The sequence below is a fragment of the Gymnoscopelus braueri genome (genome assembly GCF_963280865.1).
Source record: "Gymnoscopelus braueri genome assembly, chromosome: 10".
NCBI lineage: Eukaryota > Metazoa > Chordata > Actinopteri > Myctophiformes > Myctophidae > Gymnoscopelus > Gymnoscopelus braueri.
In genome coordinates this window covers 50,173,949-50,189,273 of record NC_137611.1, presented here as the reverse complement: position 1 = coordinate 50,189,273, position 15,325 = coordinate 50,173,949, and the positions used below count along the sequence as shown (strand labels likewise).

At 41.3% G+C, this 15,325-nt stretch overlaps 2 protein-coding genes and 1 pseudogene across 3 annotated transcripts in view; 2 read left to right on the top strand and 1 right to left on the bottom strand.

Moving 5' to 3' along the window:
- Positions 1 to 2,681, top strand: part of il6r (interleukin 6 receptor) — a 49,045-nt gene extending 46,364 nt beyond the window's left edge. Inside the window, exon 13 of the mRNA XM_080438905.1 lies at positions 1 to 2,681. This exon is cut by the window's left edge and continues 863 nt beyond it. The gene's annotated coding sequence lies outside the window, so the exon portion shown is untranslated.
- Positions 2,682 to 4,937: 2,256 nt separating this feature from the next.
- The window catches only part of riiad1 (regulatory subunit of type II PKA R-subunit domain containing 1), a gene marked incomplete at its 5' end in the record, with an annotated part of 30,336 nt that continues 19,948 nt past the window's right edge, over positions 4,938 to 15,325 (top strand). Inside the window, one exon of the mRNA XM_080440379.1 lies at positions 4,938 to 5,012. Within this exon, the coding sequence (XP_080296505.1) occupies positions 4,938 to 5,012 (75 nt within the window). The remainder of the gene's footprint in view (positions 5,013 to 15,325) is intronic.
- LOC308092808 (zona pellucida-like domain-containing protein 1) lies at positions 8,059 to 9,137 on the bottom strand (annotated as a pseudogene). The gene has a single exon. The product of its transcript is annotated as a zona pellucida-like domain-containing protein 1 (transcript).

The following is a 15,325-nucleotide window of genomic DNA, read 5'->3' as shown; positions in this document are numbered from 1 at the left end:
AACTAAGTACTCTAGTAAGGCCGATGCATGCTCCTTCTGATGTCGGAATGCTCTTCCGTGTCGGACGGTCTTTCCGCACTATAGTTCGGAACAACGCACTCTCACTCCCCAAAATGCATATCGTGACTACTTGGGACAAATGTGAATGTCAAACGTCAAACATTTGACTGGAAGGAAGGGGGTAGCCTGGGATCAATACCATTTTCGGGTTTCTGATCCGGTCAGGCGGCCGGAACACGCACAAGCCGGAACCCTCTGCGATTTGGGTCTGGCCCGCTCCGTTGAGAATCCATTTCCTGCTCCTGAAGTCTGGGGTGACCAATCAGGACCCAGTATTTAAATATGGGAGACTATAATTGGTAGTTGGTTGTAGGTCTAACCAATTGCGTGCAGAGCCATCCTTTTGATCCCGCCCCTTGGAGAAAAAAAAAACGTCCTCATAGAAGCACCAGACTCATATCCACGCAGTGATATAGTCTGGCCACGCGGGGTTAGGCCCTTGTTCTCAAACCCAAGATGTCAAAGGGTCAGCTAAAAGAAACCTGTTAAAATACTGAAGTATTAGCAACGAATATACTTACAGTACCAAAGTAATAGTACTCACAAAGTCGACAATAGCATATGTATAGATTCAGTTTAAAATAGTTATACAAAGCGACTTGTAACTATAATTGTACTGGAGTAAAAAGCACGATATTTCTATAAAGTATTGAACAATGGACGCACTCAAATAAAATAAAAGTACCTCAAAACTGCACTCAAGTACATTACTTTTTTGTAAATGCTAAATGTATAATTAAATAAAAATAAAAGAAATACACATTTTGAAACATAGGGACACCAGGGTTAATGTGGTACACACATAGGCCTACCATACATGTTTATTTAAATTGTGATATTACCAGATATAAGTCATCAAACAAACATGTCCAAAGGAAATGCATGTATTTAATGCATGACCTGAGGGGGGATTTTTTTGTTTTCAGGCTTTTCTATTGTTAACTATATCCCCATTGTGACCACTGTGCTCTAGGAATGTGGAAAACAATATAATAATTAAGGTCGTCTTTAATAATGTTTAGAGAGGTTGTAAAAAAAAAAGGAAAACATCTATGTGGAATGTTTATTGTGAAAAATATACCAGTGGAAGATTGTATATTAAAAAAAACTATTCTTTAATTGAAAGTTACTCAGTAGGCTATGAGTATGAGTTGAAACACAGTCCCATGAACATAATGGATGCTGTCTGTCAGGATCAAACTCTTAGGCTATTAATCCATTAAGACTCTGTGTAACCACTTTAACAATTATTGTTATACTTTGGCTATTCAAAAATAGCAGATCTACAAGCTCATAGCGCTATGAGCTTGTAGATCTGCATTTTCTTTTAAATCGTGAACATTTGTGCACATTTTTTAACATATATATTTTTTCAACTCAAATCTTTGCTCCTGGGGGGGGTCCCTGGAACAACATATTTTGAGATGGGGGTCCGCGTCCAAATACATATAACCTTGGACGTCGGGTTTGCCAGGCTCTCTAACCATTCAGCTGTGGCTGCGCCCAAGCTTACAATGCATTGCAATACGACACATTGTCAGCTTGTAGATCGGCTATCTTTGGCGCGCTGTATGGCAGAGTGTAAGTTAAGCATTACTTAAGCCAGGGGTGATGCAATTGCTTATACTGTCGGGCCATTCTACAGTATGTCACACAAAAGTAGCAAAAATAGCCGATCTACAAGCTCAAAACGTGTCGCAGTGCAACGTGTTTTGAGCTTGTAGATCTATTTTTGAAATGGAATCCAGATTTTTATTTTTTTGTGCCATTTTTTTATTGGAATCCTGAAAATTGAAAAAAAAAAAATCATTTCAAATGCATTTAGTTATACTTATGTTAACTTTATGAACTTAAATACAAATAAATTGGACGTAAAAAAGACAATAGAATTTTAATACTAGTCACTAAGCTACTAATATAGACTGAAGTAATTAAAGCGGGTCATGTTTGCATGTTTGGAATTGTGACAGCTGAAATCAATAATATATCAGTATTCCGATATCAACCTGCGGGCCGCATTAAGAGAAGGTGGGGGGTGCATGTGGCCCCCGGGCCGCCAGTTGTGCATGTATGACTTAAGCCTATGTTGTTATGTCATTACCCCAACAACCAGTGCAGATATGAATGATTAACTAGACGCGTCGCAATTCAGGGCAATTGCAGAGTGTGGTTGCGCCGACGCGAGTCGCGGTTCGCTGCCGCCGGGACTCGAGGAATACGCTGGGAGGAATACCGTCGGAGGCTGCGCCAATTACATTGTCACGCAACTCCTGAGATCCCTTGCGTTTCATTTTGAGAGGATTGGTCCCGCCAACATATGGTTTTTGCATCAAAAGGTTACATTTTGAGCATTTGTGGCGCCCCCTATGGATCAAAGTGGAAATTATTTTGGGGATTTGTTGAGTAATCCACACTTGACATGTGATTCAAATTTGGGATTGACTGGACGTTTTGTTCGTGATTTGTGGGCTTCTTTGTAAAACGGGCCCCTCCTGCTAACTTTGGAAGCCATTTACGGACGAACGGTATGGACTATCAAAATTCTGTCGCATAAATACCCATCGCATGGGTCCAGAGATCATGTGTACCGATTTTTGTGAAATTTGAACAAAATATATGGGAGGAGGAGCTAAAAGTGTGTTTTGAAGAAAATTCAAAATGGCGGAAAATCTATCCTGACGCAAATGGGCGTGGCCTATATGGGGAGTTGCGTCATGACCCAAGGAATCTAGGGGAAAAGAAATTTTGATTTTACGACCTACGGTTCAAGAGTTATAGGCCAAAACGTAAAGGGGGCTGTTATAGCGCCACCATGTGGCCGATTAGTGTAATACTTTTTTCAATAATTTTGGACTAAATTATAAACCTCCCCTCCAAATCTGGTAACTCTAGCTCTTACGGTTTCTGAGAAAAAAATACTTGAATTTGAGTTTTTTCACTTTTTCATTAAAGTGGATGGGGAAATTTAATGCACTAATAAATCAATATCAATAAAACTATGCAACCAATCTCTTAGCAAAATAAAAGCACACGATTCCCGGTGAAGCCGGTCATTTTGACATATGGCACTAAATTGGGAAAAATAAACTGTGGGCTGTGATGCGCTTGAAAATATTGTTTATCTATAATATTAATAATAAAGTGTGAGGATTACTATAGTCTGGTTGCCCTGTTAGGGCAACCACACTAATAACAGTGTGGACAGTCGGTCTTAAATATCAGATTTAATAACAGTGTGGACAGTCAGTATTAAAGATCAGATTCAATAACAGTGTGGACAGTCAATCCTAAAGATCACATTTGAACCAGAAATGGGACGTGGCTGCAGTCTGAACAAAGCCCTGTGTGTTCACACTGAATGTGTGTTGAAATGCTTTGTGTCCACACTTCTGCGTTTCGATGCACATTGTGTGGCGACAATTAGTTTCTCAAGATGTTCTTGTGAAAGTAACTCCTTGCCTCTTGTGGGGAAGGCTGCGTCTTCTTCCCCTCTGTCCAGACTGTTTCCCCTTTATAAAGCCGACAACAACAACAATAACAACAGAAGCGCATTAAAATGTTGAGTTATTTGTTCACTGTCTGGCCTTATACTGACCAGTGGTGGAAGATTTTATTTTATTTTCTTCTTCAACCCATTAAGATCGGGAACGCATCTGTGTCATTTTTAGATTTATTTGGCTATTAAAAAATAGCAGATATACAAGCTCATAGCGCGGCACTCGGGCCGCTATTTTTTTTAAATATGTGCAAATCTTTGAATATATATTTTTTAAAGCAAACATTTGTAAAACTGTTTTGTTCCAGGGACCTCCAGAAGCTAAGATTTGAGTTACAAATGTTTGCTTTAAAATATATATATATATTCAAAGATGTGCACACATGTTCATGATTTGTCCAAAAATAGCATGCAAATCTACAAGCTCATAGCTTGTAGATCTGCTATTTTTGAATAGCCAAATAAATCTAAAGTGACACAGATGCGTTCTCGGTCTTAAAGGGTTAATGTTTTACCAAAGTACTCACAATGTAGAAATAGTCTGTTACAAGTCAAATCCTGTATTCAAGATGTTACTTGAGTTAAAGTACTTTCCACCGCTGATGGAAATGTTTGGACAGATAATTTTAGAAATGGATACAATGTAAATTAGTTATTATTTAGTCACAAGCTCTTTTCATTGGTCCAGTTATTTATAAAGCTATGACAAAAAAATAAGTTGAAATAATATGCTCAATGCCCAATGATATGCTCTTGCACACACCATGTCTGGAACGTTCTCATTGTTTGTTTCCCCTTGTTTTCTCTTTGTTTTCTTATCTTACAGACTAAGATAAGTTCACGAGCTGAATACTTTTACTATTGTTTTCTCATCAAATCAAATGTGGAGATATTGAATTATCTCTGTGTTTTGTTTTACTGTTTTAGAAGAGTGAAGAATGTTTTGAAGTTACTTCACTTGGGGCCAGTTGTCAGTGAAATAGCCTACAGCAGTGCCGCTTCTCCCTACAGGCAGGCAGGCAGGCAGGCAGGCAGGCAGGCAGGCAGGCAGGCAGACAGGCAGGCAGGCAGGCAGGCAGGCAGACAGGCAGGCAGGCAGGCAGGCAGGCAGGCAGGCAGATCATTTACTTTAGTAATATGTCTTGCCATTTTGTAGGCTATGTAATGATGCCACCAGCTGGACAAAGCTGGAACTGCTGCAAGCTGTTGTCATGGAAACATGTCAAACAAGCTTGTCTTGTCAACAACAGATGAGCATGAATGTTCCACAGTGTTTTTTTCCATGTCGTTTAAAGCCAAATGACACCTTCATGTAGCCTAATTCAACACTAAATCAACCTGCAATAAGACATTGATGTGGTGGTGTTGTTGTTATTGAGAGATGATGGCAGCTTCAGACAAACTGGACGTGGGAGCACTGAGCCCTGAGCAGCAGGACAAACTGAGACAGTTTAAGGTAAATATCAAGTCCGGAATTCAACATTTAATTGAGTAAAAGTACAAAAGTATTGGTAACAAAAATGTACTTAAAGTACCAAAAGTAGAATGTACTCGTTATGCAGAATGTGCCATTTCACAAGTAAAAAACAAACAAAAAACAACATTTGAAAATAGCAGATCTACAAGCTCACAATGCGTCACGATGCAACACATTGTGAGCTTGTAGATCTGCTATTTTCAAATGGCTGAAATGTAAATAGGACTGAAGTGGTTAATGTATGTTTTGTAATAATAATCAGTAGTAGAAGTAAAAGTAATGAAAAATTGAAAATACTCCAGAAAAGTAAAAACTAAAAAAATCTCAAAATTGTACTTGAGTAGCCTACATGTATTTAGTTACTTTCCACAAACTGCATTGTTGTTGTTGAGAAGATGATGGCAGCAGCAGGGCAAACTGCCACAGTTTAAGGTAAAACATTAATGTTGTTTTGTGTTGATTCACGAAACGGCCAGTAATAAAAGCCTGCTGCTACACTGAGATTGGTGACCTATCGAATTCAGTGACTCTCAGTGGTCGCTGTTTTGTATGTTTACGGAGCTAATTACAAGCAGCTGTCTTTTAAACCCATTTTTTACAAGCAGTGGTGTAAAGTAACCTAAGTACAGACAGATACTGTACTTTCACTCCACTACAATTATTTTAAAACTGTAGTAGTTACTTTGTACATTGTGTTTATTATTACAAAACATACATTAACCACTTCAGCCCTAAATACATTTCGGCCATTTGAAAATAGCCGATCTTCAAGCTCACAATGTGTCGCATCGCAACGCATTGTGAGCTTGTAGATCTGCTTTTTATACATTTGAAAACTTGTGAAATGGGACATATGCTGCATAATGAGTACTTTCTACTTTTGGTACTTTAAGTACATTTTTATACCAATGCTTTTGCACTTTTACTCAAGTACATTTTGAATTCCACACTTTTACTTGTAACTGAGTATTCTACATTGCGTTATTGATACTTTTACTTAAAGGAGAGATCCGGACATTTTAAGTGTTATCTTTGATGTGTCGCTAATCACTCACCAACATTGAAAGGGACGTTGAGTTATTCCAGAGAGTCCCCCGTCGTCCAGTCTGTCGACCCCCTCCGTTGGCATAATGGGAGCCCGTGTAAGAGTGAAAATCGTCTATTATAACCGATGCAAAGTTAGTTTTTTCTCTACTACTGCTCATCGTGGAGTCTCATGATACTCAAACGTGCACTGAATGTTGCGAACGAGCTATCGTTCGTGCAGAACGAGATGATGCTGGTTGCTTGTTTCTTCCACAGAACCTGGTGTCTGTGGAAGAAACGATTTTCACCCTTACACAGGCTCCCATTATGCCAACGGAGGGGGTCGACAGACTGGACGACAGGGGACTCTGGAATAACTCAACGTCCCTTTCAATTAAGGATGAGTGATTAGTGACACATCAAAGATAACACTTAAAATGGGCGGATCTCTCCTTTAAGTAAAAAATTGCACCTCTGCATGCATGCCACACGTCTGCGCTAACATATTCCGGAGTTGATGGAACACTTTGTATTCAGACTGCATTTGCGGAGTAATTTGGCAAGTAAAAATTCATGTTTCTGTTTTCAAGGCCATGAAAAGACTTCATCACACAAGGCCATTTCACACACTCCCTCTTTATGTTCTGTGGGTAATGAAAGCCTATGTGATTTTTGGCGCTCACATCGTGGCTATGAAATGTACACCACCATAAGTTATTTACATGGCAGAACAGAGAGCGGAGGTTCACATTAAAAACTAAATCACCTGGGTAATTATCTCTCACTGTGCAATTTCATTTCTGACTAGTAACTAAAGTTTTCAAATAATTGTTGTAGAGTAAAAGTGCAATATTTGCCTCTGATACCTCAACATTGTACTTAAGTACAGTACTTGTTTACATGTACTTGGTTACTTTACACCACTGCAAGGCAAGTCATGTGTGAAAATGTATGCAGTGAGCGAGCCACGTTGCCCCATGTGCATGCAGGCCGTGGTGCAATAAGTATTTTACTTTAGCTGTGAGCTTTTAGATCTGCCATGTTTGAATGACCAAAGTAGAAAATAGGGGCACGGCTTATAAGTGGTTAATGTATGTACGCCTAGAGAAACTCCACAGTATGTTGGTACAGCGACTAGTACATCTTCTGTATAGCTGAGTAACTACATCTGTATGTTAGAGTATGTTAATACAATTTAACTAGTACATCTGTATGTTAGAATGTTAATACAATTTAACTAGTACATCTGTATGGAATGTTGTTCCCATGTGGATCTCAGACTTCATGTGAGCAGCCTGCGATGTCAGTCACTATAAAGTTCTTATACAAATTAAGTTCAATATTTCAAAAAGTATGAAACGTATGTGGGAGGGGAGAAATCTTTATTTGATAGAGTTTCCTATTTCAAGCAACATACAATGTGATTTAGTCCTGTCCTCCACCAGAAAAGTTAGACAAGCTGGCCGATATGGTACACCTCAAAAGACAGTATTTATCCCCATTATCAGTGGTAGAAAAAGTACTCAAATGTTTTACTTAAGTAAAAGTATCAATACTGCAATGTAGAGTACTCTGTTACAAGTAAAAGTCCGGAATTCAAAATTGACTTTAGTAAAAGTACAAAGGTATTGGTATCAAAATGTACTTAAAGTAAAATCTGCTAAAAATAGCAGATCTACAAGCTCATGCGACGCTTTGTGAGCTTGTAGATCTGCTATTTTCAAATAGCCTAGGTATAAAATAGGGCTAAAGTGGTTAATGTATGTTTTATAATGTAATAATTTATATCTGCAAAGTAACTAGTAACTAAAGTTTTCAAATAATTTTTGTGGAGTAAAAGTACAATATTTGCCTGTAGTGGAGTAGAAGTAAAAGTATAGACAATTGAAAAAGTACCTTAAAACTGTACTTAAGTACAGTACTTGAGTAAATGTACTTAGTTACTTTACACCACTGCAAGACAATCATGCACACGAAGGCTAAAACACCTACAGCAGCACTAATGGCTGCGGCAGCAGCATGAGCAATTCTTTTTTTTATGTGTTTTGGTCTCCCCTTTGATGCCATTTCCTTGGGTGACGATCTCCGGGGAGGTGATGGTGTGGAGGCGGGACAAGTCGGTTGGCTCATCCGCCGTGCTTCTTCTTCTCCTGTTGTTGCATTGCATGAAGGCGCTGCAGGAGCCGACCTCGCATAGTGACGCAGTGCAGGTAGTAGGTGGAGACGGTCTCGTTCCGCTGCTCCGTGAAGCGGAAAGCCGGGAAGGAGAAGCGGGCGCTCTGGCTGACGCCGTTCTGGATCATGTTGGTGAAGTCATCCCTGTAGCAGGGTACGAACAGGTTGTGGATGCCGGAGCTGCCAGGAAGCGGGGAGATTGAGGCGTAGCACCGGTCCAGAAGCACGTTGTACCGACCCGTCAAGTTGGTGGCCTTCACCTCCACGTAGATGTAGGTCCTCAGCTCGATTCCATTCTCTGGCATCACCAGGGGGCTTGCGTACTGTTCATCGCTGAACAGTTCCATGCGCAGGGTGCTGACGAAGCTGCCATTGTTGTCCCTCAATGCGATAGAGGAGGCTGACACGTTGATCTGGGTGTTGTTGATCAGGTACTCTAAGGGGTAAGCACAGGATAGTACTTTGTCTCAGCATTGTAGGTGATTGTCCCTGTGGTGGGATCAGAGGATCGCACAATGCCACGGATGTAGACTGTCTGCATGTTGGAGAAGTCTGAGAACACCCCTGTGCCGGCAGCGCTGATGTCCTGAAGTGACTTCCACAGGCATGGGTATTGTTCAAGGCCAAGTTGAAACGCACCACGGGTGGAGATACAGATGTATCCAGGGTTCCCCTGCAGGCTGCCTCCGAATGATGGTTCACAATCATCAGTGACTCGTTGTAGCCGGTGTAGACGACAGGGCAGGCTTGGATTGCCAGACTGATGGAGTTGGCGCCACATGTCCACGTGATGTCAGTGACTTCTGGTCGCCGTACTTCTCCAATTGCATCACAGTCACTCAATGTCAGCTGAGTACTTCTGCCTATGATGGTGGCAACGATTAAAATAATGTGAAAATTCATCTTGCTCTACAGCAGGCTTTCCGTGCCTGTGACTGGATACCTTGTTTAGTCAGCTCTGAAGGCAAATGCAGGTTGATGCTGGTGATGGGTGTTCAGGAGTCTTTTATTGTGTGTCTCCTATGCCGCTATTGGCTCAAAAGAAGGTTGAACCACCCAGCTACTGTATGTTAACAATTGCATTGTATTTTAAGGAGAAGGGTGGCAGCGTGGTTTCATACCCTGAGGGCAAAAATGTGGAATCTGAAGCACATTATTTTCAAAATATAGATATCTATGACCTGGGTAACAGACAGGCTAAGCCGTCATGAATTAATTTACAGTAGCCTACATTAGTACAGCAGCCCAGTTGTATTGACACAAATGTGTACATATCGGTCAAAAGGTTTAAACTCAAACAAGCTTGAGTTAATTTCCATTGAGGTCCTTTGAGCGTAAATGTGTGTATGTTAACTGAGTGCCACGTGCTGGGGTTGGGGTGGGCGTAGCACTATAGAGTGACTATAGAGATCATGTGTACCGATTTGTGTGAAATTTGAATAAAGTGCCACAACCAAAATTAATTGTAAAAAAAAAGTGCTTAGGAGCCGAGATACAGCCTTTTTCAGTAAAAAGTTAAACAAGAAGTGAATGGAGCAGCAAATCTTCAAATCATCATATCTTGGGTTCTGAACATGTTTTTTTTCATGACGTATTTGACGTCTTGTGGCACACGGGGCGTCAGGCCTCATGACGTATTTGACGTATTGTGGCACTGAAAGAGTATCAATTTTTTTTTTACATAAGTCGGCCTCCTGGTGGCGCAATAAAAGGCAGATGCAGGGCAAAGGTTTTTCCTTGGCCTCTAGAGAGTGCGCATACAAAGTTTTACACAGATCGGTGCAGTTATAGGTAAAAACACCTTGGCCTGTTATAGCGCCACCATGAGGCTGATTTGAAAATGTACAAGTGGCATTTCTTCCTCGGCCTAGTGGGAATGTGTCACAGAATTTGCATGCTGTGTTCATGATTTGAGGCATTTTGTTGAAAACGGAGCACGCCTGCAAACTTTGGAAGCCATTTTTAGCCAATCAGGATGGAATATGAAAAATCTGAAAGACCTCTTTAGTTTAATGAGATACTGTGTACCAATTTGCAGGATTTTTGGACAAAATCTGTAGGAGTAGGCTACTGTCAAAAAATGTGTTTTGCACAAATCGGCCTCCTGGTTAATAAACAACAATACATTACAAAAACATAAAATCATACATAGAGGCTGACTCTCCAGTGTTTACGCAGCCTGGACGAGCACCGGAGACAGCTCCTCCCAGGATTGACTATATCCTCAATAATACTGTTCCGGGACTCATCCAGGCGAGACATGAAACCATACATGGAGTGTCTTAAGAAAGCCTCACAGGTGTGGATTCCACATGTCACAAACAAGTGACTGGCACTATGCCATCTAGGGACATTGGAGTAGTATCCTCAGGGCATCATTGCATGCCAGCTTAAGCCTCCGCATACTACCCTTCTTGTTTGCGCACCACAGGAAAGCTGTATACATGGGAGTACAGAATGCTTTAAAAAGTGCACATTTGACAGGATCAGAGCACATACTGAACCTGCGTGAAGCAGCATATTGGCCTGGGCATAAAGTATGTGGCACTGCCTAGAGATATCTCTATCATCATGGAGATTGTCAGTAAAAATGTGGCCAAGGTACTTGATTTCCTGGCACTCAGATAGACGACTGTCACATAGGTAAAAGGCTGGGAAAGCTAATTTCTTGTCCTCATGGCTTCTCACTATCATGACACTTTTTTGCATTATAAATTATGTCATGATCATTGCCATAATTTGAGCAAACTTTCAATAGCTGCATTAACCCTCCACTGTATGGACTTAGGACGACCAGGTCATCAGCGTACATAAGGTGATTGATGATAGAGTTACCTATAAAGGGGGGCGCATGCTACCATTTTCGGTGATCACCCTCTCACCGCGGTGGTTTGAAAACTACAACATGACGTCACTGAGCCGCGATGATAAGCGACTCCCCGCTCACCTCAACATCTCTCTGTTTTTACTAACCGAAATCACCGGACTATGAGCGCCTAGTATCCAAACTACCGTTTCGGTGGTCACAAACGGTGATAGGGTGACCACCTCATTTGGTAGCATGCGGGGGCCTTAAGACCGTATTGCACTTATTTAACTCTATTGCACTTATTTAACTCAATGGATAGATTGTTCCGACATGTCATTGTTCCGACATTACTAACCCTACCCCTAACCCTAACCCTAACCGCACGCGGAAGCCACATCACCAAAGAAACAGAGGAAGAGAAGGGGGCCCAAAGGAACACAGGAGGACCCAAACCAAATCTCCCCAGCACCAAGCCAAACCACGGAGACACAAACCAACCCAGACACCACACCACAAGAAGCCATCCAGGAGGGATCAGAACCACAACAGGAGGACACCAACGAAACAGACGGGAGAGAAGGTCCCCTGACAAAACCACACAGGCACCCAGGGTCCAAATACAAGAAGAATTGGAGACTTAACCCAGAGAAGAAGATTCTGATTTTCGGTGACTCAAACCTGGCAAGGATCCCACCTTTTGCCAGAAGTGACATCCAGATCGAAAGCTTCCCAGGGATGGACTTCCAATCCTGCGTGGACCTACTGAAAGACCACACCATGGAAAACAACAAGGTAGCGCACTGCCTCATTTCAGTAGGTATCAACCACAGACAAAACAAAACAGACCAAACAGGACATAAAAAGATGCTACAAACCATTCTCTGGGCAACAAAAAAATGTCCTTGTGCCAACATACACATAGCTTTGATTAACTACTCAGACAAACTCAGGGTACCAGAACAGAGGAGACTAGACAACCTAAACAGGTCCATCTCACGGGTAAAACACACCCCCAAATTGGAAGACAGGGATTTCAAAACCGAAGGGGACAAAATACACTGGGTACCAGAAACAGCCAAAGCAATACTAGAGAATTGGATTATAGTTTAAACTGGAATGCCCTACAAGGCTAATGCAGACGGGGCAAAAATCAAACATAATTAACTTATCACACTATTTCAAACCAGACCAAGCTCAAAGAGACGTTCTGGAGAAAGGATTATCATTTGTTCCCACACTGGACATCTACAAACAACAGACCAAGCGACTGGAAAAAGATGTATCAGATTATCATAGAAGGATAAAGTTAGCCACTCATTTTGGAATGGGACAGAGGGGAGAAATAACACCGTTCCAGACGAGCTCCACCTGGGAACCAACAGACGGCTCCCTCCCAGACAGCCTTAAATTACTACTGAGAGAAGACAGTAAGATATTGAACAGGATCCCAGGACACTTGAAAGAAACAGACAACATGACAATTCCACAGGTAAGGGCACTTAGACAACTAGCAAAGAATAAAGACATTATAATCAAACCTGCTGACAAAGGATCCTGCATAGTAATAATGGACCGATACCAATACATTTTTGAAGCAGAGAGACAACTTAGTAATAAAAACCATTACAAAGAATTGAGGGAACCAATCTACAAAAACACAGCAATTGAAGCTAAGAGGATTATAAAACAATTGAAAGAGAAGAAATTAATAAGTAGCAAACAAGAGGCCTACCTCTCGGGTCAGGATACACCGCGACCAAGGGTTTTCTATCTATTGCCAAAAATACATAAAGACCCGGCCACATGGACCGTACCCTTTGAAATCCCACCGGGCCGACCAATAGTTTCTGACTGTGGCAGCGAAACCTATCAGACAGCAGAATTTGTTGAATATTTCCTGAAACCTCTCTCAACCCAGCATCCGAGCTATGTGAAAGACACTTATGACTTTGTTGAAAAAATCAAGAAAATAACAATGCCACAAACGGCCTTGTTATTCTCAATTGATATTGACAGCCTATACACCAACATTGAGACAGATGCAGGGTTGAAGGCAGTGAAAGAAATGTTCAACAAATATCCGGATAGGGGAAGGCCAGATGCTGAATTATTAGAATTGTTAAGCCTTAATCTGACCAAGAACGATTTTGAATTTAACAATAATTATTTACAAACAAAGGGGACAGCAATGGGAAAACGGTTTGCTCCTTTGTATGCTAATATTTACATGGCAATGTGGGAGGAAACAGCATTAAAAAATGTATTCTAAAACCAACCCACTATTTTAGATTCCTGGATGATATTTTTGGGATCTGGGAGCACTCCAAGGAGGAATTTGAAGATTTTATTGAAGTTCTAAACACACATCACCGATCCATCACTATAAAATTTGTAACAGACACAGACAAAATTGATTTTCTGGATGTAACCATTTTCAAAGGACCACTGTTTAACACCAGTGGCAAATTAGATCTCAAAGTCTACTTTAAGGAAACTGACACCCACGCTCTCTTACATAAAACGTCATTCCACCCACCACACTGTTACACAGGGATTGTTAAACAAGTAAGACGCGCGAACGCTGGAAGCGAACGCAGCTCGAAAATATTGTGTATTTACTGACTTGTAAACCGTGATGGGGAGAGAACATTGACAGTGTGTGTGTGTGTGTGTGTGTGTGTGTGTGTGTGTGTGTGTGTGTGTGTGTGTGTGTGTGTGTGTGTGGCGTGCGCGCGCGCGCGTGTGTGTGTGTGTGTGTGTGTGTGTGTGTGTGTGTGTGTGTGTGTGTGTTGTGCATTGTAATCAGAGCAGTGTCTAAATTCCTGCACTCTGGCGCACTCAGGTGGCTGCTTACAGGCAGTGCACGCATGTGAGTCACATGGGGGCATAAGCCAATGAGAGCATGAACACAGACAGACAGACACACAGACAGACACACACACAACCTGAGCAGGGTTACATAGTAAGCTCCACTTGGTCGGAGGCGCGCCTCCTTCCGCGTTCGCAATCACAGCTACTACGATTCCACAGAATTTGCACACAAGAACAGGATTTTAAGACAGCCTGCAAGATCTTATTCTGCGCCCTACGAAAAAGAGGGTACACAAGGACCTTCCTACGAAAGGCCCAAGACACCTTTCTGGAAGTAAAGGAAAAATACCAGGGCCCACAGCTGGCCCTGGTAACTACATACTCCTCACAAAGCAAATTAGCTAACACCAGGATAAAAAGGAATTTCCAGAACAGAGGAAACACTCTTTTAAATGGGTGTAAAATCATTTCAGCCTACAGAAAAAATAAGAACCTCAAAGATTATCTAGTCCACAGCACTCTTAAAGGAACGAATGGACCAACTAACAGGAGACCACATTACTTTAAAAGCACCCAAATGGTGACCAACAGACACAACAAAAGGGTGTTTGGCATTAAACAAAAAATACAAGCTAACACTAAAAACTGTATTTACTTAATCACCTGCACCAAATGTAACCTTCAATATGTGGGTGAAACACAAAACACAATCGCCACCAGATTAAACCAGCATAGATATAATATAAATAATGCCAAGAAGACCAATTTAATAATTGTTCAACACTTTATGACACATGGCATAAATTCCCTAAAAGTCTCTGGCCTAGAACATAACCCAAATTGGACACTAGGACAAAGGCAATATAACGAAAGACAATGGATAAACAGATTAGGTACAATTTTTCCAGAGGGACTTAATATGACAAACATTAGAAACACACAAACCAACCCTTCTTAATGCAATCAAACAAACTCACAGAAACACAAAGAGACCACCAGGTACTCAGAGAGAACTAAAAGAACAAAGACCCACTCAGAGAAAGGAGGAGTAACACCTGACCTAGATACTAGATTAAGACAGAAGCATCAACGACCCTAGGGGAAGACAAGGGGTTTCTTCCTGACCCATAGCTTAAGACCCAAATAGGTGTGAGAGTAGTCAACCCAAATGCCCACTCAACCTTCAAAAGGACTAAGTGGGTTAAAGACACACATAATCAAACAATGGACCTAGGAAGACTTAGATGAACAAATGCAAAATAATAAGGACCTTAAAAATAAATGTCTTAAGGTTCTCATTACTCTAAGCTAACCCCTGTAGCAGAAATAAAGAATTGTGCTAGTCCCAGGAAAGACGCACTAGGATTGACCAGTAGTCACTGGGAGGTTCAGTTGGGGCAAACGCAGTCCCCACAAACATCATTTACTATTCTGTGCCTATCGGTACATAATTCGGACGGGGCTGAGTAGG